Here is a 24,405-nt window from a genome sequence, read left to right as displayed (position 1 = left end):
TCAATGGTGGTTTGTGTCGAATCGCATACCCTTGTGGGTTGGGTGATTAGCTGGCTGAAACCGTGCAGATCAGAAAACCTACTGAAGGCCTTGAAGACGGGTTAGTATAAATACTAACTGGATAGTTGATGATATAAACATTTAATTTCATTATCTGAAATATTCTAAAATCATTAAGTCTGCTATAAGCCATTATACCTTTGTGTGTGATTATTATTTTCTTACAGTAGTGTGTGTATATATATATATATATATATATATATATATATATATATATATATATATATATATATATATATATATATATATATATATGTGTGTGTGTTTGGCTAAAGTGGATAGAAAACACAGTACCGTGTAAAAGTCTTAGGCACCCAAGAGTTTTTATATAAATTGTCTTAGATGTAAATACACCTTTTTATTAGTGTGTCAGTAGACTACTCTTAGTACATTTTCATTAAATTATTTTTTAAAGCATCTTCATGGTTTAATAATGCAAACATATGTTGCAGGGACTTATTATAATCATCATATTGGCGTGACTGTATGCATCAAAGGGTTAAATCAAGCATTTTTAAGTGCTTTAGAGGAAATGTCAAAATATCGCGATATATATCGTGTATCGCGATATGGCTAAAAAATATCGCGATATCATTTAGAGGCCATATCGCCCAGCCCTACCTTGAAAGTGTTAATATGCGTCTGTTTACGGTTTGATTATCACTGATACAAAGTAAAATAGTGCAGTGCAATAAAATAGTTAGTAAAATAGAATAAAATAATGCAATAGTGCATTGCAATAAAATAGTTCTCATCGTATTTTTTTGGAAGGCCGGTAAGGAGTGCATTACAGTAGTCGAGTTGGCTTGAGATAAAGGCATGGATCTGGTTTTCAGCGTCCTTTTGATTTATAAATGGCCGTACTTTAGCTATGTTTCTAAGGTGGAAGAATTACGTTTTTGTCAACTTGTTGATTGTGATTTAAAGCTTAGGTCTGAGTCTACCATAACACCAAGACTTAACTCACTTAAATACAGTTAGCAGCTGGATAGACCACAGATGGAAATTAGCTTCTGCTAAATCTGGTGCAAACATATTTTCATGTAACAATGATGAATTGTCCAAAAAATAAATAAAATATATATATATATATATATTTTTTTTTTAATAGATTCAGGGCTTTTCAGAAAACATTCGGGGCTTGAGCCCAAGTAGCCACCCCCTAGCCCCACCCCTGATTCACATCAACACTCATGATCAGGAACAAACAAGAATATGATCAGGAACAAACTCATGGAACGTTCTTCAACACACTTTAAAGACACAATACTCCCCTGACATATGGACAGTTTAAAAACCATGATCACAAACCACTCCGTTTCAACGTGTATCTGTTTGTAATGGTTTATTCTTTCTTTTCATCAGTGTCAGTCTTTTTATTTGAACATGTCTGTATCATTTGGCATTATTGGAAATGAGGGCAACCTCAACAGACCTTTTGAAAAGGTTTAGATTGAGCAGATTGAGATTAAGTAAACAATATATAATTTTCCTCCGTCTCTCTCCCACAGAAGAAGGACGGCCTCTGAACGTGTGGGGCTCTGGAACTCCCAGGAGACAGTTCACCTACTCTCTGGTACAAAAGAGATATTTTCTTTCTTTATTTCCCTCTGCATTGATGTCATTACAAAGAAGTACACACATTTCTGTTTCACCTCAGCCGATAGGAATAGGAACATTATAGGAAATGTGCCAGGGTAGCAAGGCTCAGAACATCGGAAAATGCCTGTTATAAAAAATTTATATTATGACGAAGCCACTAATGTCTTTCACCCACTGATTAACGGTCTTCATTTGAGAAGTTAATTATCACTGCTGTCGGATGAAAACATTGTAATGTCCAAAAGCGATAACTTTTCAGGAATCTACTGTAGGCAAACTACCTGGTTTTATTTTTTAGTTGGACAGCCGTGTATTTCTTTAGTTCTACCAGAGACTCTCGAGATAACGAGGAGACAGGAAGCACTGCAGGAGTTTTGAATGGAAATGTCTGTAACACTAAAAATGCCGTTGCAACTTGCTACTAAACAAACACATTGAGAAAATAATGAAATTTGATGTTGAGTACAACTTTATTTGTTTGTTTATAATATCTTTAAGCATTGGGACTGTTTTAACAATGGATGATCATTTTTTGTTGGAAGTTTTATATATTGCCCTGTGTGCAGGATGAGTTGGCAGCAAAACGTCAAGGAATTATGTAATACAAATAAGAAAATACAGTTCATTAATCTTTTTTATGCATTGGTACATGCTGTACAATATGTCTACAGACATGAGATAACAACATAATTTTTTTCCTTTTTGGACCATCTTTATTTCATTGTGATATTCCATTATTAAAACACTTTTATGGAATCCTGGGTTCATAAAGAAACAATGAAATAAATGATGACATCACAATAGTGTCACAGGCAGCAACACAGGTTTACACAGTGTGCATGTGCGCTCTCATACATCGTAGTGCATTATGTGCGTATTGTCATCACGATATGTCATGTGTGTGTTTGTGTTGCCAGGACATCGGCCGATTGATCCTGTGGGTGCTGAGGGAATACAGTGAGGTTGACCCCATCATTCTCTCTGGTGAGTCCAGAGCAAGTGTGTGTGTGTGTGTGTGTGTGTGTGTGTGTGTGTGTGTGTGTGTGTGTGTGTGTGTGTGTGTGTGTGTGTGTGTGTGTGTGTGTGTGTGTGTGTGTGTGTGTGTGTGTGTGTGTGTGTGTGTGTGTGTGTGTGTGTGTGTGTGTGTGTGTGTGTGTGTGTGTGTGTGTGTGTGTGTGTGTGTGTGTGTGTGTGTGTGTGTGTGTGTGTGTGTGTGTGAGAGGCAGAGAAAGAGAGAGAGAGGAAGCGATTGCCTTCTCTGACATGTTTCCTGTCAACCGCAGTGGGAGCGGAGGATGAGATCTCCATCAAGGACGCTGTGGAGATGATCGCAGAATCACTGGACTTCAAAGGACAGATACTTGTATCCTTTCCCAGAGCAGAGACATAGTACCTGCTGTCTGACCCCTTTCTCCCTCAGAGTCCATATCAACTGCTTGCAAGATATCATTTTAAACTTAAAGGTAGAATCTGTAACGGATCATTTTCTTTTGCTTTTGTCTGGAGTTTAGTAACTTATTGTACTGTGATTTTCTCCAGACCTCTCTAAGCAGAGCCTGAGTTGTGGCCGGCCATAGCAACCCCTCCCCTCTTCCTGCTCCAACACACATCAGACAAAAACAATGTGCTAAACCAAGCGAGGCTCTTTTGACTAGAGGTCACTGTTTTTTACGGAAACAATAAAGATGATATCTATATTGTATTATATATATATCTGTCTGTCTGTCTGTCTGTCTGTCTGTCTGTCTGTCTGTCTGTCTGTCTGTCTGTCTGTCTGTCTGTCTGTCTGTCTGTCTGTCTGTCTGTCTGTCTGTCTGTCTGTCTGTCTGTCTGTCTGTCTGTCTGTCTTCTATCTATCTAATAGTGAAGTCTAGCTCACTAGGGGGCGCTCCAGTAGCACACCACATAGCGCGCTGAGTCGCGAAGCGGTTGTCCCGGGTTTGTTTCCCAGTCCTGGCGACCATTTGCCGCATGTCTTCCCTACCTGTCCTCCCGTTCTCCCTCTCTCCCTCTATCGGTCCTGCGTGGCCAGAAAAATCTGAAAATGCTATAAATAAAAGTAAAAAAAAAAGTCTAGCTCACTATGGCAAGATTTTCACATAATCTATTCAAGTGGATGAAGGGACAAGTGTGCTGTAGGTTTGAGGCTCACTCATACCCTCAGGATCACCTATCGACAAAGTGCTGCACCTATAACCCTTGACCTCTGACCCCAGTTTGACACCACCATGTCTGACGGCCAGATGAAGAAAACGGCCAGCAATGCTAAGTTGAGACGCTACCTCCCGGACTTCAAATTCACACCTCTCCCAGAAGGTCAGAGTTCATGATACACTTTAACACTGCATAAAACAGCCAGTGGAGAACCTGCACGCACGCACACACACACACACTGTTTGCTTGCTTGCTTTGCTTGTTTCCTTGTCTCACACGATTGGTGGGTGTAGCTGGCAGAGCAGAGCTGGGGAGGGTCATCAGGGAAATTGGGGCACACCTGGGCCGGTGTGTACCAGGCCTTTATACATGCAGGCTTCCTTTAGTGTGGGCTTCCTCTCTCCACCCGTTTGCTTTGCTCGGAAGCCAACCTTTGTTTTTACACTTCCAACATTCATGCTGCATAATAATTTCAATACTTGAAACTTGAAACTTGAAACTTGAAGCAGACAATGTACTGTAGGTGCCACCTAAGATCAGAATCTTAGGTGGCACCTACAGTACATTGTCTGCTTCAAGTTTCAAGTTTCAAGTTTCAAGTATTGAAATTATTATGCAGCATGAATGTTGGAAGTGTAAAAACAAAGGTTGGCTTCCGAGCAAAGCAAACGGGTGGAGATCTTAGGTGGCAAGACCACCCGCATTTCATTGTATACCTGTATGCCGTGACAATTAAAACTCTTGACTTGACTTGACTTGACTTGATCTGAATTTAACTGATTGTATAGATTCGCCCCTGTCTGGTAAGCTATTGTCATACCTTCAATGTGTCATACACGTGTGAAACGACAATGAAGTGAACAGCTTCTCAGATTGACCTAAGAAAACAAACACTTGGACTAAGTCGTCCTGAGGTCCCTGGAGTTTTAGATGTGAAGCAGCTCATAGACCAGCAATGCCATTAGACACAATGTGTCATATTTAAAGCATTGAACTGGTCCCATACGAAGGTCAATGCACGTGAGCCACCACATCAAACAAGAGGTGGACGCGGGCAAATACTGCGGCATGGTCATGCTGGACCTACAAAAGGCCTTCGACACTGTCAATCACACCATTCTGATTGACAAGCTAAAAGCAATTGGTTTTGATAGTCTATCAGTGAGCTGGATACAATCCTACCTGGAGGGGAGAGAACAGATGGTGGAGGTAAACGGTACCCTACCCCCCCCCCCCCCCCCCCCTCACAGTGAACTGTGGTGTTCTACAAGGAAGCATACTAGGACCGCTACTATTCCTAATTTATGCAAATGACATGTCGTCAGCTTGTGACTGCAACTTGTTCCTGTTTGCGGACGACTCAGCCCTGCTGGTCTCTGACAAGAACAAGTTACAGGTTGAAAAAGCCCTCAGCTCAGAACTAGGCAAAATCTGCATATGGCTCGCCGACAACAAACTATCATTACACATGGGCAAAACAGAGTCCATTCTCTTCGGTTCAAACTCAGCAAGACCGACGGCTTCTCGGTTACAGTGGGTGACAATATTGTCACAAGGAAAGATGAAATTACCTACCTGGGTTCCATCCTAGAGGCTAATCTTTCCTGTGACAAAATGGCATCCAATGTAATAAAAAAAGTCAACCAACGAACTCGATTCTTGTACCGGATCTCCTCTCTGGTAAACAAGAATACCCTGAAGACTCTGGCAGGAGCACTCATTCAAGGGTACTACGACTATGCGTGTGTAACGGATATGTGCCGCGATAGTGTGACTACGGCACATAGAAGTAAAACTCACTCCCCAGAGGCATCCAAACTGAGCGCTTAGGAGGGAATTCCTTTCTTGGCGCAGCGGTTTGCGATGCTGGCCCCGGTGCGGACGCCCGGGGTTTGACTCCCACTCAAGGCATGGTCGAAGTAGTGGCAGGTTCAGCGTTGAACCGGCTACAGTGGTGCCGTGACCCGGATGCCTTGGGTGGTGTGAGTTTAGGGGGGGTGAATGTAACGGATATGTGCCGCGATAGTGTGACTACGGCACATAGAAGTAAAACTCACTCCCCAGAGGCATCCAAACTGAGCGCTTAGGAGGGAATTCCTTTCTTGGCGCAGCGGTTTGCGATGCTGGCCCCGGTGCGGACGCCCGGGGTTCGACTCCCACTCAAGGCATGGTCGAAGTAGTGGCAGGTTCAGCGTTGAACCGGCTACACGTGCGCCTCATGGTACCAAAGCACCTCAAAGGCGCTAAAAACAAAATTACAAACATCTCAAAACAAACTGGTCAGACTACTGCTTGACCTTACTCCTAGAACCCACCTCACCCCTGCCCACTTTGACAGCCTAGGATGGCTTAGAGTAGACGACAGAGTACAGCAACTTGCAATGGGCCTGGTCTACAAGATACACTACGCGACTAAGGTACCCATGTACATGTCAAAATACTTCCCAAAGGTCAGTGAATACCACGATCACAACACCAAAGGGAGCTCCACAAATCATGTCAAACCCAGATTCGGCTCAAACAAGGGACTAAACACGTTTTGCAATTATGCCACATCAATGTGGAACGCCCTACCCAAAGCTGTAAAGGAATGTGAATCACTACCCACTTTCAAAAACACTCTCAAAGAACACCTACGGGAGACTGCAATTCGAAACTGGCCCCTACAAATGTCCTAACCCAGTTGTACAGTAAATGACCAAGTATGGCTTTGTCAGTATTCCAATGTACAGTGTACAGTGTGTGTGTCCCCTACCCAACCCCCCCCCCACCTCCAATGTACAGCCCCCACCCACCCACCCAACCCCACCCCACCCACCCAACCTCCCCAATGTACAGTTTCTACGTCAAATGTATATACACTCTTTTTCTGGACACTTTTTGTATCACAAACAGTACTGTATTTGCAAATCTGATATGTCATAAATGTATAGATGTAGCAGTACTGTCTATCTGTATGTCATGTATGTCATATATGTTATGATGAATTGAAAATGGGGGACCCTGATGTAAACAAGACGAAAGTCTTTCTCTGGTCTGCATCCCCTTAACAATTGTATGTATTGAGCTGTACTGTACTGTACCCATTCTGCAATCTGTTAATAAACTTTTCAATAAATCAATCAATAGTGAGACTAACCGTCACTGACTGACCTTCGTGTGGGACCAGTCCAATGCTTTAACTATGACACATTGTGTCTCTTTTCCACTGCATCCCTCAGCAAACAAATGAAGTATGGATTTAGGGAAGAACATTTGCATGCCGCCTCATCATTTGCATGCCTCAACATCACCTGTGTATGCTTTCCTCCCTTCCCCCAGCCATCCAGAAGACCTGTGATTGGTTTGTGACCAACTACGACATCGCCCGGACATGAAGACCTCCCCCTGCGCTTAGTTCCCCACGGAAGTGGTTTCAAATGACGGAGACCTGCGGTTTCTTTTCTCCAGAGCTGTGTGCCATTGGGTTGAACTACACTCTTAACTCTTTGAGTGCCACCTGTGGGAGCTATTGACTATTTTCACATTTATTTAATATATTTATTTGTCATGTGATTTTGTAGAATTAATTAGTTTACAGCCATATTATTTAAGTTATTATGAGTTGCAGCTAAATGCTTTTACTTTGAAAGGGTTTTGGGCAATTGGGAAGCACAGCTGGGTGTATTTAGGTAATTAGAGGACAACAGCACAGTGGGCACCAGGGAAGGTATATGGTTTTTTACCAGCATCAGGAGATCATATAGTTTCATATAGTCATATAGTTTCAAACATATTTTTTCTGTATTCTTTGATTAATTTACAATAAATGCCACAAAACTGTCAATGCCGTCTGGACAATGGACTTCCTGATATGCGTAAGATTGGCTGCCCTGGTGCTTCAGTGGCTTTTAGTTTGTATTAGTTGTTGTTGACAAATAGCCACTACACCACCCTCTTTCCTCAGCTGTACTGCCTGGCACCAGCTTTTTTTTGGACAATTTTCACGATATTTCACGATTTTTGCGGATCTATTGTATATTCTATATTATAGCTATGGAGACAATAGTATGGCTCATTTGACAGACACTATTTCTAGTCCAACATGTAAAAAAGAGTTTGTTTCTACATACCTTCGTTCGTTCACAATTCCAAGCTAAACATTGCCCCGTTTCACTAAAATCCAGGCTGGTTTTCTAGAGATCGTGAGATAAAGTGTGTTTTGTGCAGCGTATGCGCAAATCTTGCGGCTGCTCGCTTGAAACCTATATTATTGCCAGGTCAAAGGTAAACACATGACCTTTTTTCTTCACAAAGCCGGGGAAGGGGGGGGGGGGGGGGGGTTGTATATCTGACGCTGCGATCATATAAACACATGTTTTATGATGGAGTTTCGGTAAAGTACACGTAAAATAGACGTTACCTTTGGTTTAGAGGTACTCCATTTCTCACTTCGAGTCCAAAAGTGTCTTGAATCAGAACAGGATCAATACGTTAGGTAGCCCTCATCCGTCTTCTTCATCTGCTCGTGCCAGAATATAGATGCCGAATAGGTATCCTCATCGGTTGGTTTGATTATAGTTGTTTTACGTTTGACCAGTAGTGCTTAGTCCAACAAACGCACCTTATCGTCCATAATCATCATCCATATAATCCATTTAGTTTTTTTCATAATATCCAATAGTTCGCTCGCCATTGCATTGCAGCCAGGTTAATATTGTGTGCTCGGGCCAGACTATACCACGGAGCCGAATAGGTTTCCTCATTGGTCGGTTTGATTATAGTTATTTTACGTTTTACCAGTAGTGCTTAGTCCAACAAACACACCTTATCGTCCATAATCATCATCCATATAATCCATTTAGTCTTTTTCATAATATCCAATAGTTCGGTCTAGGGCAGGCCAGGGGTGGCCAACCTTTTTTGAACCAAGATCTACTTTTTTATTTACCACCTAGCCCGAGAGCTACCAGCCAAAATTGTATATTGTAAGCCGTCATTTGAGGCTTTATAAAAGCAGCATAATGAACACAAATCTGTCAGTGCCGAGTCCGACCTCATCTTAAATAACAAACAGCATTGCTTGTTGTAGTTAACAAGGAGAGGAAGAGTTGATTTAGCAAATTTTTTATTTATTTTTTAATAATCAAATTTTATTAATCAAGATCTACTTGAAATCAGCGATCGCGATCGACTGGTTGGGCACCACTGGTCTAGGCGATCGTGATTGTCGAACATGTCCTGCTCACTGCTGCTCACGAGTACCTAGTTGTTTGGGGGCTGGCACTAATTAAACACTAATAGCTGGCCCATGTTCATAGGGTAGGCGATACTTCCACCTGGTGGATTTCGATCGTCATTGCAATTTCAACGTTGTGCCAGGGAGCTCTGGCTGGATGTTTAGAACGGGGATCAAAGGAAAAATATCAAAGGATCCAAAAACGAGTATACTCGTTATTGGCACTCAACGCTTGTCTGCGAAACACGAGTATACTCGTTATTGGCACCCAATGAGTTAAAGGAACATGCCAAGTTTTTTTGGAAATTTGCTTATTTGCCATCTACCCTGGAGTTAGACAAGCAGATACATACCCTTTTCTTCTCTGTGCATGCATAGGGTTAGGGAACAGCCGCACTGTTAGCCTAGCTTAGCATCATTCACTGGAAGTAGGTGTGCCAGTGTAGCCTAGTTCCAATCCCAACAGTCACGAAATACTCCAAATACAACTCCAAAACCTTCCTGTAAATGTGTTGTGACCTGTGTATTTACCATGTGGAGGATTTTTTTAATAATATTTAGACATTTTCGTTTTCTAAGCAGATATATACTCAGAAATCTTTTTTGCCGAACCACTGCTGCCTGGGCGCAGTGATTTCATCACCTCAAAATCCCTGTTGCATTTAGAAAAACTGGGCTTTTGGAGTGTATTCCGTGACTGTTGAGAACTAGGCTACACTTCTTCTTTTTATTTATAGACAATGTGCATTTACATTAATCATTGTTACAAGTTCCAAAGTAAAAAGTGACTCTTGTGTAATCATATACACAAGGAAGTCAGACAGCACCACCTAGTATTGGAAACATTGGTGACTCAAGAGCCATTTCTTTGTGACAGAGCAAAAGTGATCATGGGTTATATAATTTTTTATGTCACTAGGAAGCCTGTTCCACTCTTTTATGGCATTGAAGGAGAAGGCGGATTGGGCAGAAGCAGAGTTTCTTAGAGGGACCTTGCAGTCACCTCTTGATGCAGATCTTGAAGCCCTTGTTCTCAGCTCAGAACACGATAGGACAAAATGTGTCAATGGAGGAGGGGCAGTATTATTAATTATTTTATGAACTAGACGAATGTATGAGAAGATCAAAGCTTAGTAATTTGTATTTGGGGAGAATATTACAGTGGTGATGCTGTCTAGATTTTCTGTCCAATATCTTCAGAGCTTGTCCATCTGATCGGATTTAAGGTAGTTTGATTGGCTTGCATCCAGCATGGCATGCAGTATCTCATATAGGACAGGATCATAGCATTTAGGTACATTTTTGCTGCCTCTGTTGTTAAATAATTTCTAATATGGCGGAAATTCAGAATGTTAAACTTTAAAACATGAGCCATTTTTTAAATGTGTTTTTTAAAAGTCAGTTTTGAGTCAAGAGTAACTCCTAAGTATTTAAATTCCTAAAAAAATTTTTATCACTCTCCCCTTTACAAATATATCAGGGTAGATACTTTTCCTGCTTTGTTTACTAAAATACATAGCCATACTGGCACACCTACTTCCAGTGAATGACACTAAGTTGTCCCGGAATGGATTTGGTCTGTCATTTCATTTCTCACAAATGAGAAATTACATGCAAATTAGATGATTTAGTCACACATGACAAAAAGTATTTCAGATTGATTTCAAATGTCTAATTTGGCTAGAAGCCAAGGTATGGCGAGTGCCATACCAAAACGATGCCACTGGATAAATCATCCTGGTGGGGAAGTGAATGTGCTGGTGCACCTTTTTGTGACACACCACCCAGAGTGACAGCAACTTCCTGCCTACCTATCACAAAGTCACAAGTCCTCTGGCAACATAACATCCCTAGAGATTATCTGAAACAGAAACACAAAACCAGATAGTAACAGGTACGAATCAAGCCACACCTCTCAGATTGCTCTGTTCATTCTATAATGGAAAAGGAAAAGTGTATTTCCTGGTTTGATCATGTAAAATGGTCAGTTGTCAAGCGGGCTTCTCCAGTGAAAGTTTTGAGTTCTTTGCACACTGAGCCAAAACTCTTAACAACTCCCAACTGTTATGACCAGAGAGAGAGAGGGGCAGCACATACAATGGTAAACAAACAGAGACACAACTATTTAAAACTGGTAGATCCAAGTTTTTATTGTACATTTCTGTTGGAAATATGCTTAATATTTTATTTGATGTCTTTTCAACAATTATATATGACATCCTTGAGTCTGTGGAACATGTTTATTTATCTTTGCAAATAAACTGGTCTAAATGTATATTCAAGCTCCTCTTTCTTCCCTTGTGTTGACCATGCTGTTATTGATGTATATTTAAGTTCCTCATTCTTCCCTTGTGTTGACCATGCTGTTATTGATGTATATTCAAGCTCCTCATTCTTCCCTTGTGTTGACCATGCTGTTATTGATGTATATTCAAGCTCCTCATTCTTCCCTTGTGTTGACCATGCTGTTATTGATGTATATTTAAGTTCCTCATTCTTCCCTTGTGTTGACCATGCTGTTATTGATGTGGCAGTAACCACATTTTGAGCAAAACCTCGAGCACAAAATATTTAACGAGTTCAGGTAATTTAAAGGAACTTTATGATATGATGGTATGGTACTTTATGGTATGATATCGAAAGTGAGCTGGAAATTCTCAAAACTTGTTTGATGTTAAATTGTCTCTCAATATTAGGAAATTTATGTTTTTTGGTAATCGAAAGAAAAAATAATAATTTCTGAGATCGAATTTCTAGGGGTAGTTATTGACCAGCATAACATAACATGGAAACAACATATTATTCAAGGAAACTTTTCTATGGCAGTAGCAATCCTGTATAAATGTAAGGATATATTAAACTATAAGACCTTGTACATAATTTACTGCTCACTTATACTTCCATATCATACTGTGGAAGTGGGGGTCGACATTTAAAAAGACTGTAAATCCAATCATTTTACTGCAAAAGCGGGCCATTCAGAGCATGTATAAGGCTGGTTACTATGACCACACTATTTATAAAGTCTCATGTTATGAAATTTGGTTTATTATAAAATAATGCAAATAATGTACAGAGCTAAAGCAAAGTTACTCCCGGATGGTGTGCAATTTTTTTTTCAATACACAAGAAATATGATTTGAGAGACTTTGTAAATGTACTGTTCAAAAAGCTAAGGGGATTAAAAGGAGATGTATTTCTATTGTTGGGGTTAATTTGTGGAACAATTTAAGAATGAACCAAAACATTTATAATTAATGTTATTCAGTTTTAAATATAAGAAAACATAAGCTATCGAGCTCACATAGTCAAGTGGTTAAGGAAAGTTCACTCAAAGCAGTCTCACAATCCACAAATGATCAGTTCGAATCCCAACAGTTACTGTTTCTGTCATGACTTTCTTTTAGCATTTCCTGGCAGATAAAATGAGTTAATCTACAAAGATGAACGTTTTGACAGCACAATATTGATGTAACTAAGAGATTGGCTGGGATAAATGTTCTTCAGTTTTAAATAGAAGAAATCACCTATATATTTGTCAAGCTCCTATAGTCAAGCGGTTAAGGAAAGCTCACTGAAAGCAGTGTCACAATCCAAAAGTTGTCAAATCCCAACAGGTACAACTCAAACTCAGTCAAGTGGTTAATAACATAATACACTCGAATGAGTAACTACACGTATATGAGCCTCCTTTAATAACAAAATACTCCATGAGGAACTACATTTAGATGAGCCACCTTTAACAAGGCTAATCCAGCGGGAGATGAGAGTATGGCGCATGTTCAGACTGCGCTAGTGGAGTGATGGGGGACAACTTCAGTTGCTGTGCAACATACAACATAACATCATACTCTTCTTTGTACTAACATCAAGAGCATGGGTCACATTTATCACCATGTGGCCACAAACAAAAAGGCAACATCAACTGATTTTATTAGATTTTATTACCAAAAACAAAGTGTCCAACAAACAGAAAGAAGTCATAAACCTCAGTAGCTGGCTGGGTGGCAAATACAAACAGATATTTTTATTCATTCAGTAAGACATTTTGACAAGTGGAGCTGAGATTAAACCATATTTACCAGGAATGCTTTCCCCCATATAAACCCCTTCTGTTGTTCCCTGTAGACGACGTGGGGGATACGGCTGACATAATTACAAAACGCTTAACATAATACGTCACCTACTGCTGCTCACGTTAGACCCCATCGCATCTCACAGCACAATGTATACATACATAGATCAGCTTTTTCAAAATGTGTTCTCTTTTTATTTTTTGAAATCACAGACCGATACCTTGATGTGAAGACTAAGACATGGGGGAGGTCAGTGAATCATCCCTCCCTCTTCTCTCCTCAACCTCCTGCAAGAAGTGGCCAACACCTCTCTCCCTCTCCCTGTCCTCTCGCACTGAAGGCGTCTCGTCCGCCGGTCACTCGGTGAGGTAGAAGTGCATCTTCTCGTTGATGTTCTTGCGCTCAGGGTTGAGGCGCTTGAGGATCTGAGCCAGCACGTTGACGGTCTGCTCGCTGCTCAGCCCTGTGCGCTTGGTCTGGAACTTCTTCAGCAGGTCCTTGGTCGTCATGGGCTTGCGGATCAGGTAGCGGCGCACTGCCTCCTCCGTCAGCTGCACGTCACTGTGGGGGGAGGGACGGGGGACATTACGACCCGTGCTCACACGATAGTGGCTGAGCAATACAGATGCACACTTTTACAGATCAGATTTTCTCCTGCTCCGATGCGATAACAACATGTATGTATCTGTGAAGCTGCGACACAAGGGAGAGAGAGAGAGAGAGAGAGAGAGAGAGAGAGAACAGACAGGGGTGCGGCCCCATTCACTTTGCATTGGTTTGTATTAGGGATGCTCGATATTGGCTTTTTTACCGATACAGATATTGTCCAACTCTTAATTTCCGATACCGATATCAACCGATACCGATATATGCAGGGTTTCCCCCCCCAAAAAAGGGCATAATTTCAAGTAATTAACATTACATATGTCTTGTTGTGGAATTAACAACATTATGCATACTTTTGACAATAAATAAAATCAGAATTTGTTCTTACTTGCTTGCCTGCCGATACCGATATTTTCCGATATCACATTTTAATGCCGATATCGGCCGATAATATCGGTAAGCCGATAATATCGGACACCCCTAGTTTGTATCCATCTAGCTGCGGAACAGCATGGATAGCGCTGAGAGAGGAGTCTAGCAGTGATCATGGTTGGGAAGTAAGACACAGGGCTAGGAGTCAAAACATGATGGCAAATTTCAAGTCTGTGGATGTTTTTTTTCATACTCAACAACAACTGACCAGATTCACACGGTGGCCATTTTGTCACGCACAGGTGTGAACAGGGTGGAAAGGAAAACCAACCTGAGCAAAGAGCTAAATGGCCGCCGTGTGAACATGGTCAGCGGTTCTCAAAGTGGGGTCCTCAGCCAAAGCGATGAGTAGTTTACTTTCACTAATATTTCACTGACTAGAAGGATGACTATTCTGATCAAGGTTTCATATTCTCCACTGCCATCCTCAACTACAGAAAAGACGGCAAAGGAATTCTGGACTAAATCATATCTAACAGAAATTCTCAGATGGGGGTCCGTGAGGTGATCTCATCACACGGGGGTCCGCAGCCTAGTGTGCATCAACCTGGGGGTCCTCGACAAGAAACAAACTGAGATCTACTGCTTGAAAAGAACGAATGGTAGCCAATGGCTTCTTCTGAAGGAATACAGATATCTCTGACTGTGTACACTACCAGGAATAATGCAATGGAGAGGAGCTACAGAGTTAAAATAACAGGGTAATCCTTGGTCTTTATATGTGGCAAGTCTGTGCAGAGATACAGGATGTGAGGAGAGAGGTGTACCTGGAGCTGGGGGTAGATTTGCCTGAGGGCGGCTGGGGCGTGCTCTTCCCTGATGCCACGGGGCTCTGACTGCTGGGCTCCAGTTTCAGCCTCTTGGCGGCAGGGGAGTCAGCAGGGGCGCCCTGCCTCTTACCTGCACGGTGGGGAAGGGAGAAGGAGGAAGAGACATCTTTATATATTTTTTTTTAATGTTTTTGGTAGATTTTTTATTTGTTTGTACTACCGGGCAGTCCAGTAGAGAGAGATAGAGGAAGAACGGGGGACAGAGCGGGGGGAAGACATTCGGCAAAGGACGCCGGGTCAGCCGCTTCGCGACGCAGCGCAGCGCGTTACATGGGTCGCCACTTGGGTGCCCGGAAGAGACATTTTACTCATTGTATTTATGGAAACATTAACAATATCAACTCAACAAGATCTTGTATTACACTTTTCTCAAAATAAAATATGTGACCTGCCAAAACCTTAAATTTTTTTGTACCTTTATTACTTTTTTGTTATCGTTAAGAAAATCACTTTAAGAAGTTGATGCACTACAACAAGGGCATTGGTACAGTACATTGTAGGGGTTGGAATCACCAGTTTCATCACAATACGATACGATATCGTTTCTTTGGACAACGATACGATATTTGCCGATATCACAAAATCTGCCACGATACGATTCGATTCAGGTGCCTGCGATCGATATGAGACGATATTATGTGCCCATCTAACACAATCAGTCACATTTAGATCAACTAAAAAAAAGCTACGGAAATATCAATTGACGTTTTTATTTTTGAGCTCTTCCAGACATTTAAATGAAAAACAATCTATTGTTTTTTTAATACAAATAGACCTCCTGTTCACTGTAAAGTGCCACGTTTTTATATATTGAGCTTTACACTTTCAGTAAAATGTTTTGGAACTCACAACACGCAAGCTAAAACCCCTCCCTCTCCCAAACTGTTCCTACAATTGTTTTATGTTGCATGATGATTATGTATTCATGTTTAAATATCAACATTATCTGTCCATCCTCAGTAAATAATATCAATATAATACTCCTGACTTCACCTGGTCTTTACACACACACACACACACACACACACACACACACACACACACACACAGAGAGAGAGAGAACGCCCTTCCCCCAGTCCCCCACAGAAAGGTAGAATGCCCCCGCCCCTCCTCCTTCCTCAGTCCCCTCTCCTCTCTCCTGTTCTCTCACGGTTAGCTGCTTAGCTTAGTTAGCTTAAGCAGCTAACGTAACGTTAATTTAGATCTGCCCATGCGACGTGGGCATAAAGGAATGGCGACGATGCAAAGCATGTTAGATGCATTTGACCCGTTGCGGGGAAAAAACTGCACAGACTTATATCGGGTCGCAAAATAGACGCTCTGTAGCGCTGTTCTGCTGTAATGTCTACACAGAGTTTCAGACTACTGGGCGCGGGCGGATACGACTCGCCGGATTTTCAAAATAAGAGTATCGCAATATGAATCGATCTTTTTACGTTGCATCGATCCTATTTGATTATTGATAATAGAGCGATATATCGATCTGGATCAATGTATCGTCCCACCCCTAGTACATTGATCCCTGTGCAATTACTTTCCTTCAATAGTTGTGTTGACATAGTATACTTTTAGACATTGGTAAGTTGTGCCAATATTATGAATTTGTCAATGATACAAAAACAGATCATGATTCACAGATACAACAGATCATGAGACTTTTCATAAATGTCAATTATATGCAAATGAGCCATTGCAACGAGTTACTGAATGCGTGTGTCATGTGTGACGGTGTGAGTGCATGTGTGCCATGTATACAGTGAGTCACCTTGCTCCAGCTTGCTGGCGGCAGCACGGAGTGTATTGGAGGTGGAGGCGGAGTCTATGGACGGTGTGCCGGGACGACTGCCCGTCTTGGAGCTGCCTCCGGAGCCACGCCCACCCGCACGCTTGGGAGGCGTGCGCTTTTTCTGAGGGATGGGGAGAGAGAGAGAGGGGGGGAGAGGGAGAGAGAGAGAGAGAGAGAGAGAGAGAGAGAGAGGGGGGAGAGAGAGAAAAACTAGATGTGATGAGGGGAGTAAACCAGGGTTGCAGCGATACACACATTTTCAGATTCAATACGAATTCCGACTGAGGTCGCAATTCTTCATGCGTTAAAATGTATTCACACTACAGAGCTCTACTTAGAGATTATATACTAGGCTGTCAATATTAACGCCTTAATTTTATTTCCAATTAATTTGAATTAACGTGTTAAAATTAATTAATAATGAATTCACCGTAATTAATCGTGTTACCCTTTTTGACCCCAACCGCCTCCCATAGCTTTGACATTGAATGCCTTCCTTAATGCAAAGTTTAGGAAAACAGACTTCTGTATTAAACTAAGTTGTATAAACGATGCAGTGATGAATGATCTTTCCCCGCCGAGCAACAAGTATTGAGTAACGTTTACACAGCTTTGACAATAGCTTTGTTGGCAGATGACTCCTTGGCACAATCTCCGTTAACATTGCTGCTACCAAGCACATTAGCGAGCATAGTGTAGCCCGACGCAGCACTCCTCTTAGTGTACTTTGTTTTTGTGTGCTTTGGATAACATAACTATATAAATGCAGTCCATTTACCATTTAGTTCATGGCAATTACAGTTCCAGGTAGTTTAGGTGCAAACGTGGCTCATGGTAGCAACTAGCAAGTTATCCACACATTCAGACACTCACCACCATGAAGAGAGCGGAGGCCGCCTCTCCTTCGATGTCACTGTCGTCCGAGCTCTCCGACTCTGCGCTGCTGTCTGAAATCACACACATGGGTCGGTACGTTACAGCACAGAGGGTTATATATAGGAAGAGAGGCATCAGCCGCGGAAATTAACAGGAGGCGACGTCCTCACTGAAAATACAACGCACATCATTCATGCGAGTAGCGGAAACTGACTTGTGCGATGGCAATCAAATGTAAATTTCAATATTGTACATAAAATATTTTCTCAATTTTATGTCAAAACAAGTAAATTGTAAAAAAAAAAAAATATTAAATACGTCATCAGTGTGCACCCGAAATATAACAAACTAATTTAATTACAAAAGATCCGCAGAACATTCCTAGTTTAAAATGTCAATACAAGACCCTAAACATCCTCTACATTCACTGGTGTAAGTAATTTTACATGTCTCTCCGTTCATTTGGTAGAGTCCCATGTCTGACGTAGCCACGGAGCTCCACGCCTGGGTCTCCTCCCCGTCACTGGTCACGGTGTTGAACCACAACAGATACGTTCTCAGCTGTTCTGACCAGGCGGGTACCTTTCTTCTTCTTCTCCTTTTGGACTGGGGTCTTCTTCCCTTCCTCTTCCTCCTCCTCCTCTTTCCCTTCCTCCTCGTTCTGTTTCTCCTCCTCGCTCTCCTCCTCGCTTTCGGATGCCTCGTCAATTCCTACGGTGAAGGATTGGAAAGAGTTGGATTGGAAAGGGGGGAAAAAGGTATCCAATACTGACCCGTCGTTGGTTTAAAACAAATTACACGAATGACTCAACTCTAAATGAAGACACACATTTTTATAGGTGCATTACTCAAAATGAATAGTTGTATACTATATTTATAGTGATACATGACAAGGCTTTATTATCAATTTGATCAATACAGAGGCCAAACATAGGCAAGCATTAAAGTTCCCCTCCTCTTGGAGGCACGACTTTGACTATACAGATTGTTATTAACTCTTCTTGGAGGCACAATTTTGACTATACAGACAGGTATTTGTCAGAACTTGTCCCCAGAGCACATTTGTCACATTCTTCCCCTGGAGAGGGAGGGCTTCTTTGTGCTTCCCTGAAGTCTGAGATGCATGTGTCACTAATAGATCAACCCCCCCCCCACACACACAGAAGAGCAGATGACCTCTGACCTTTGGGGACATCATCTCCCTTGTTGGGTTTTCCCTTCTCTGGCTCCTCTTCCGAGCTGTAGAGACGACAAAGGGGTGAAAGACAGGAACAGATTAAACGTTTGTGTGTCCATCTCCAGACCTGCATAGTGTACCTGCTCTCATCAGACATGTAATAATAATAATAATAATAATTCATTTATTTTGTATATCGCTTTTCAAAGACCCAAAGTCGCCATGTAGTCCACCTCCAGACCTCCATACTGTACCTGCTCTCATCAGACATGTAGTCCACCTCCAGACCCTCGTAGTCTCCATCGTCACTGTCCTCCATGGCCTCGTTGTCGCTGCCCTTCTTCTTCTTCTTCTTCTTCTTGCTTTTGGCCTTGGCTGCCTTCTCCTTCTTGGACTTGGACTTCTCTCCGTCTGATAGCACAGAGGACAGGGGGGAGGGTGGATAGATAGGGGAGGAGAGGAACGACCAAGCAGTGGAGAATAGAAGAGAGAAACAATGTTGGAGAGAGAGGGGGAGGGATAAGAGAGGGAGGGAGGAAGAGAGAGGGAGGGGGAGAGAGAGGGATGGAGGAAGATAGAGAGAGAAAGAGAAGGAGAGAGAAAGGTAGAGAAGAGGGAAGGAGGAAGAGAGAGAGGGAGGGATAGAGAGGGATGGAGGAAGAGAGAGATAAAGAGGGAGGGAGAGAGAGCGGGATGGAGAGAGAGCGGGAGGGAGATAGGGATGGAGTAAGAGAGAGATAAAGAGAGGGAGGGAGAGAGAGCGGGATGGAGAGAGAGCGGGAGGGAGATAGGGATGGAGTAAGAGAGAGAGAGAGAGAGAGAGAGAGAGAGTAAGAGAGAGAGAGAGAGAGAGCAAGAGGGTGAGAGAAAGAGAGGGAAATAGAGGGAGAGAGAAAGAGAGAGAGAAACAGAGGGAGGGAGAGAGAGGTAGAGAGAAAGAGAAGGAGTGAGAGAGAGTAATAAGACACTTGCTCCCCTCCCTCAACAACTAATGCCCATGTACTCTTGAGCAAGGCACTAAACCCCTAAACGGTCCAGCAGAGCTGCTCTGGTGCCAACAGTAGGAGATGGTGGCTTTACTAGGCAGCTCCCTGGTGCCAATGTGTGTAACTGAAGGGGTGTGAAGCAGGATGTTGCTAGAATTCAAAACCGACCCAGCATGTCAACCAAGTTTGGTTGCATAAAGGCTATTAAAAAATAAACATAGGTTATGATACAGAGGGAGTTGCAGTGATCCATTCACTCACAACCGGTAGAACCACTTCCTGACAATAAATGATAACAGTCTGCAGACTACGGCCTGCTCCTCAGAATTAAAGAGAAGATCTGACTATGGCTCTCTGCTGCCCCCCTGTGATTATTAGATGATAAACGTGTTGGGATTAAAAACACGTTTCTACTTATGTGCCCCCACCATGCCACTGTCCTTCCCACTTCTCTCTCTCCTCCTCTTCCATCTCTCTCCTTCTCCTCCTTCCACCTGTCTCTCCTCCTTCCACATCTCCCTCTCCTCAATCTCTCTCCCCCCTTCTCTCTCTCTCTCTCTCTCTCAAGTTTCTTTAATAGTTGTCATCAGTGATGCCACAGATTACTTGTAAAAGTAATATGATTACTGATTACTGATTACTCCTTTAAAAAGTAATCTTAGTTACTTTACTGATTACTTGATTATCAGAGTAACTTAGTTACTTTGAAAGTAACTAGGTTACGAAGTCGTCCCCCCTGCTGCTGCCACAACATAAGAATGACAAAAAAAATTTAGTAAAATGTACTCAATTTGAGTAAAATGTACTAATAGGGCAGGTATGCCTATCTTGCTATCTATAGATCTATAGATTTCACAAAAGATAAATGGTCAATAACACCACATGTAGGCTGATATGTAGCCTACCTTTGAGGCCTGCCCCATTCAGATATGGTTCTACGTTATTATTATTTATTATTGTGTGAATGAATGAATGAATGAATGAATGAATGAATGAATGAATGAATGAATGAATGAATGAAAACTTTATTTAACAGATTGCAGAATGGGTACAATACAGTACGGCTCAATACACACAATTGTTAAGGGGATGCAGACCAGAGAAAGACGTTTGTCTTGTTTCCATCAGGGTCCCCCATTTTCAATTCATATAGACATTTATGACATACACAACATACATGACATTTATGGCATAGGGACATATAGGTATTTAGTACTGATACATTTGTGACATAAACGGTATTCAAATATACAGTACTGTTACCCCTAGATCATGACAGAGTATATACATATGATGGGGAGGGGACTGTACATTAGGAGGGGGTGGGTGGGTGGGAGGGAAATATATATATACGGCGGGGAGGGAATATATATACTGCAGTGTTGTCAGTGTGCTACTGACAACCTACATACTGCAGTATGGTGTTCCATGTTCATGGAATAGTGCAATGCAAAATATGTTTAACTCAAAGGTGGAACATACTGTTTGGCTGGTGATGCAGCTCCGAGTCCTGTAGAAGTCGATGGTCGTGCTGTGCAGCTGCTGTATATTCCATATGCGGTAGACAGTATTTTGTTTCCTCCGCAAAGTGAATGTTTTTTTCACCCGGCTTAACAAACGTTAAGTAGACTAGTGAACTTCCAGTGCTGCAAGAAAGCGTTACGAGCGCGAGCTTCTCCCTGCTAGCGCGCAGTTTAGGTCAGGCTGAAAATAACAATAACAGCCGCGCCCACCAGCATGGATCAACACGCGAGGTTACGTGCTCAGACACGCTTTGAAAACGTGACATGTGACGTCACTCCCAAAGAGAAGTAAACAGCTCTAAGCGTATTTTTGACTGTCGAAAACGAAATAAAATACTGTATTCCGCCTGCATTATGAATGTATGATGAGATAGTAACGAAATAGTAATGCACAGCCACTTGGACAAGTAACTGCAATTAGATTACTGGCTTTTAAAGATTAACGCGTTAGATTACCATTTTCGCGGAAAAGTAATCAGATTACAATAACGCGTTACTTAGTAACGCGTTAGTGGCATCACTGGTTGTCATACAGAAGTACAGAATACTTTTATACAAAATGCTTCTTACTGTTACGTTCCAGAGACTGTGCAAGACAAGATAGTATGAAATAAAATAACATAGTAAAATTAGAAGTAAAAAAATGAGGTCACAGTGTTCAGTTTAGACATATGTACAATGTTCGATGCAGAATAGACATAACTGAGTTACCATATATTATACAACGGCATGCAAATTTCTCGATTCTGATTGGCCATTCACACGTCTTTATTGGCAACAATCCACGGTCCTGGGCTCAGGACCCGCCCACAACCGAATCACATAACCCTCCCCGGCTCACTCCGGGAGAAAACAAGATCGCGGACAACAAATGGTTATGTTGAAAGCACCATAACGACTAAATATGAAGCGATTCTGTCAAGGGGAATGTGTTAGTCCTTTAAACAATGTTGGATGATGTAATTGATGAGTCTTGAGACAATCTAGAACAAAAGAAAAATCGCGGTTTGATTGATAGATTAATTGATTGATTTAAATTTCTTCCTTCCTACTTTCTACTGACTGCAGCGTTCTCTCTCACACTGTCCGACGCTGGCGTACCCACAAACACACACACACACATACACACACACACACACACACACATACACACACACACGCACACACACTGTGACACACACACACACGCGCACACACACACACACACACACACACACTCCTGTCTGCAACAGCGGGGGAGTCAGACTGAGAGAGAAGCAGCGCTGTTTTAAGTGAGCATGGTCTATTGAATTGATTGATTGGTTGATTGCTAATTTTATTACTGTACCCCTGGTTTCCAACTGGTTAAGTTTAGGCTAAAAGAAATAAATAAAAAAATAGGGCGAAGAAAACGTTTTTTTCCTATAGGGCAAAGAAAACGTTTTAATTTGTTTTACCTACTTTATATAGAAGCATCTAAGAATGAAGTTCTATGGAAAGTAGGTCTGCATTCCCTTAACAATTGTGTGTATTGAGCCGTACTGTATTGTACCCATTCTGCATCTGGTAATAAAATTTTCAATCAATCATTCCAATAATACACAGTTGGATGTGTTAGTTGGTTGGATGCACTTCAAGCTGCTTCCACATGAGGCAACTTCTCTCAATCATTCCAATAATACACAGTTGGATGTGTTAGTTTGGTTGGATGCACTTCAAGCTGCTTCCACATGGAGGCAACTTGTCTTTTTTGTAGTTGTGGGAACTACTTTTTCTGGCGGATGGTTTTTTCAATAAATCTTCGATTAATGTGTGTTTATTGTATAGAAATAAGGTTGGATGAATCTGGCAGTTGTATAAAAGCTTTACACCACGTGCAGTCGTGATTTGTGACCAATAAACCATGCCTAGGGGGGTCTAACGACCCTCGGCTGCGCCTCGGGCCTAACGACCACCCCTAGGCATGGTTTATTGGTCACAAACCACTCCTGCGTGTGATGTAATGCTTAAATATACAATACTGTGCAGTGTACTAATATACAATACTATATAGTGCAAGGCAGAAATGGGATGAGGTGCAATTTAGGTACAATTTACAGTAGGTGTACGAGTTGTAGTGCAAATCCTTTATCAATAAATATAAAGTGTAAAGTGTGTTTGTGTGATCTAAAGTGTGGAGAGTGGGTGCTGCAGTGTGTTGTTTGTTTGAGTGAGTGTGGGTGTGTGTGCTGTGTGCATTTGATGGTTGTTGCATAGTGTTTATTGTTCGTTTAGCAGCCTGATGGCCTGGGGATAGAAGCTTCTTCTGAGTCTTTCTGTGCTCGCCTTAAGACTCCGGTATCGCTTGCCTGACCGCAGCAGTTCAAAGAGGCAGTTGTTCGGGTGGCTCGAGTCCTTAATAATTCTCTTAGCCTTCCCCTTGCACCGCTTGTTGTAAATGTTCTGGAGGGTGGGAAGCCCCCCTCCAATTGTGCGTTCGGCTGAACGTGTCACTCTTTGTAGTCTGCTACGGTCTTGTGCAGTGCTATTCCCAAACCAGGAGGTGATGTTGCCGGTCAGGATACTCTCTATTGTACTTGAGTAGAAGTTCCTAAGGATCTTCTGACTGACTTGGAACTTCCTTAGGCGCCTGAGGAAGTAGAGGCGTTGTCGTGCCTTCTTCACAAGACTGTCAATGTGTGTGGTCCATGTCAAGTCCTCGGATATGTGGGCTCCGAGGTACTTGAAACTGTTCACTCTCTCAACCGGTGCCCCGTCGATGCTGAGGGGGCTGTAGTCCTTGACCCCCGACCTCCTGAAGTCCACAATCATCTCTTTTGTTTTGCTGACGTTCAGGGAGAGGCAGTTCTCCTGACACCACTGTGACAGGTTCTCTACCTCTTCCAGGTAGGCCCTTTCGTCGTTGGCAGAGATCAGGCCCACCACTACTGTGTCATCAGCAAATTTGATGATGGTGTTGTTGTTCCGCTGTGCTACGCAGTCATGTGTGTACAGGGAGTAGAGGAGGGGGCTCAGAACACAGCCCTGGGGGGCCCCTATGTTGAGCGTGATGGATGAGGAGGTGCAGTTGCCTGCTCTTACCACCTGGGGTCTGCCCGTC

The 24,405-nt window shown here is 42.3% G+C and overlaps 2 protein-coding genes across 5 annotated transcripts in view; one reads left to right on the top strand and one right to left on the bottom strand.

Annotated features, from left to right (window-relative positions):
• The window catches only part of LOC311240133 (GDP-L-fucose synthase-like), a 30,206-nt gene extending 22,564 nt beyond the window's left edge, over nt 1-7,642 (top strand). Inside the window, exons 7-11 of the mRNA XM_084328667.1 lie at nt 1,572-1,636; nt 2,580-2,646; nt 2,946-3,025; nt 3,879-3,978; nt 7,138-7,642. Coding sequence (XP_084184793.1) covers nt 1,572-1,636; nt 2,580-2,646; nt 2,946-3,025; nt 3,879-3,978; nt 7,138-7,193 — 368 coding nt within the window. The 3' untranslated portion in view covers nt 7,194-7,642. The remainder of the gene's footprint in view (nt 1-1,571; nt 1,637-2,579; nt 2,647-2,945; nt 3,026-3,878; nt 3,979-7,137) is intronic.
• Nucleotides 7,643-12,960: 5,318 nt separating this feature from the next.
• The window catches only part of gtf2f1 (general transcription factor IIF, polypeptide 1), a 32,975-nt gene continuing 21,530 nt past the window's right edge, over nt 12,961-24,405 (bottom strand). For all 4 annotated transcript variants that reach the window (XM_084328184.1, XM_084328186.1, XM_084328183.1 and 1 more), the window contains 7 exons: nt 19,072-19,228; nt 18,824-18,879; nt 18,223-18,351; nt 17,638-17,711; nt 16,744-16,885; nt 14,916-15,048; nt 12,961-13,671 (listed from right to left, as the gene is read on the bottom strand). In XM_084328184.1, the coding sequence (XP_084184310.1) occupies nt 13,467-13,671; nt 14,916-15,048; nt 16,744-16,885; nt 17,638-17,711; nt 18,223-18,351; nt 18,824-18,879; nt 19,072-19,228 (896 nt within the window). In that variant the 3' untranslated portion in view covers nt 12,961-13,466. The remainder of the gene's footprint in view (nt 13,672-14,915; nt 15,049-16,743; nt 16,886-17,637; nt 17,712-18,222; nt 18,352-18,823; nt 18,880-19,071; nt 19,229-24,405) is intronic.

The sequence above is a fragment of the Notolepis coatsorum genome (genome assembly GCF_963971535.1).
Source record: "Notolepis coatsorum genome assembly, chromosome: 14".
NCBI lineage: Eukaryota > Metazoa > Chordata > Actinopteri > Aulopiformes > Paralepididae > Notolepis > Notolepis coatsorum.
The sequence above is the reverse complement of the archived record's forward strand: the minus strand, read 5'-3'. Positions and strand labels throughout refer to the sequence as shown.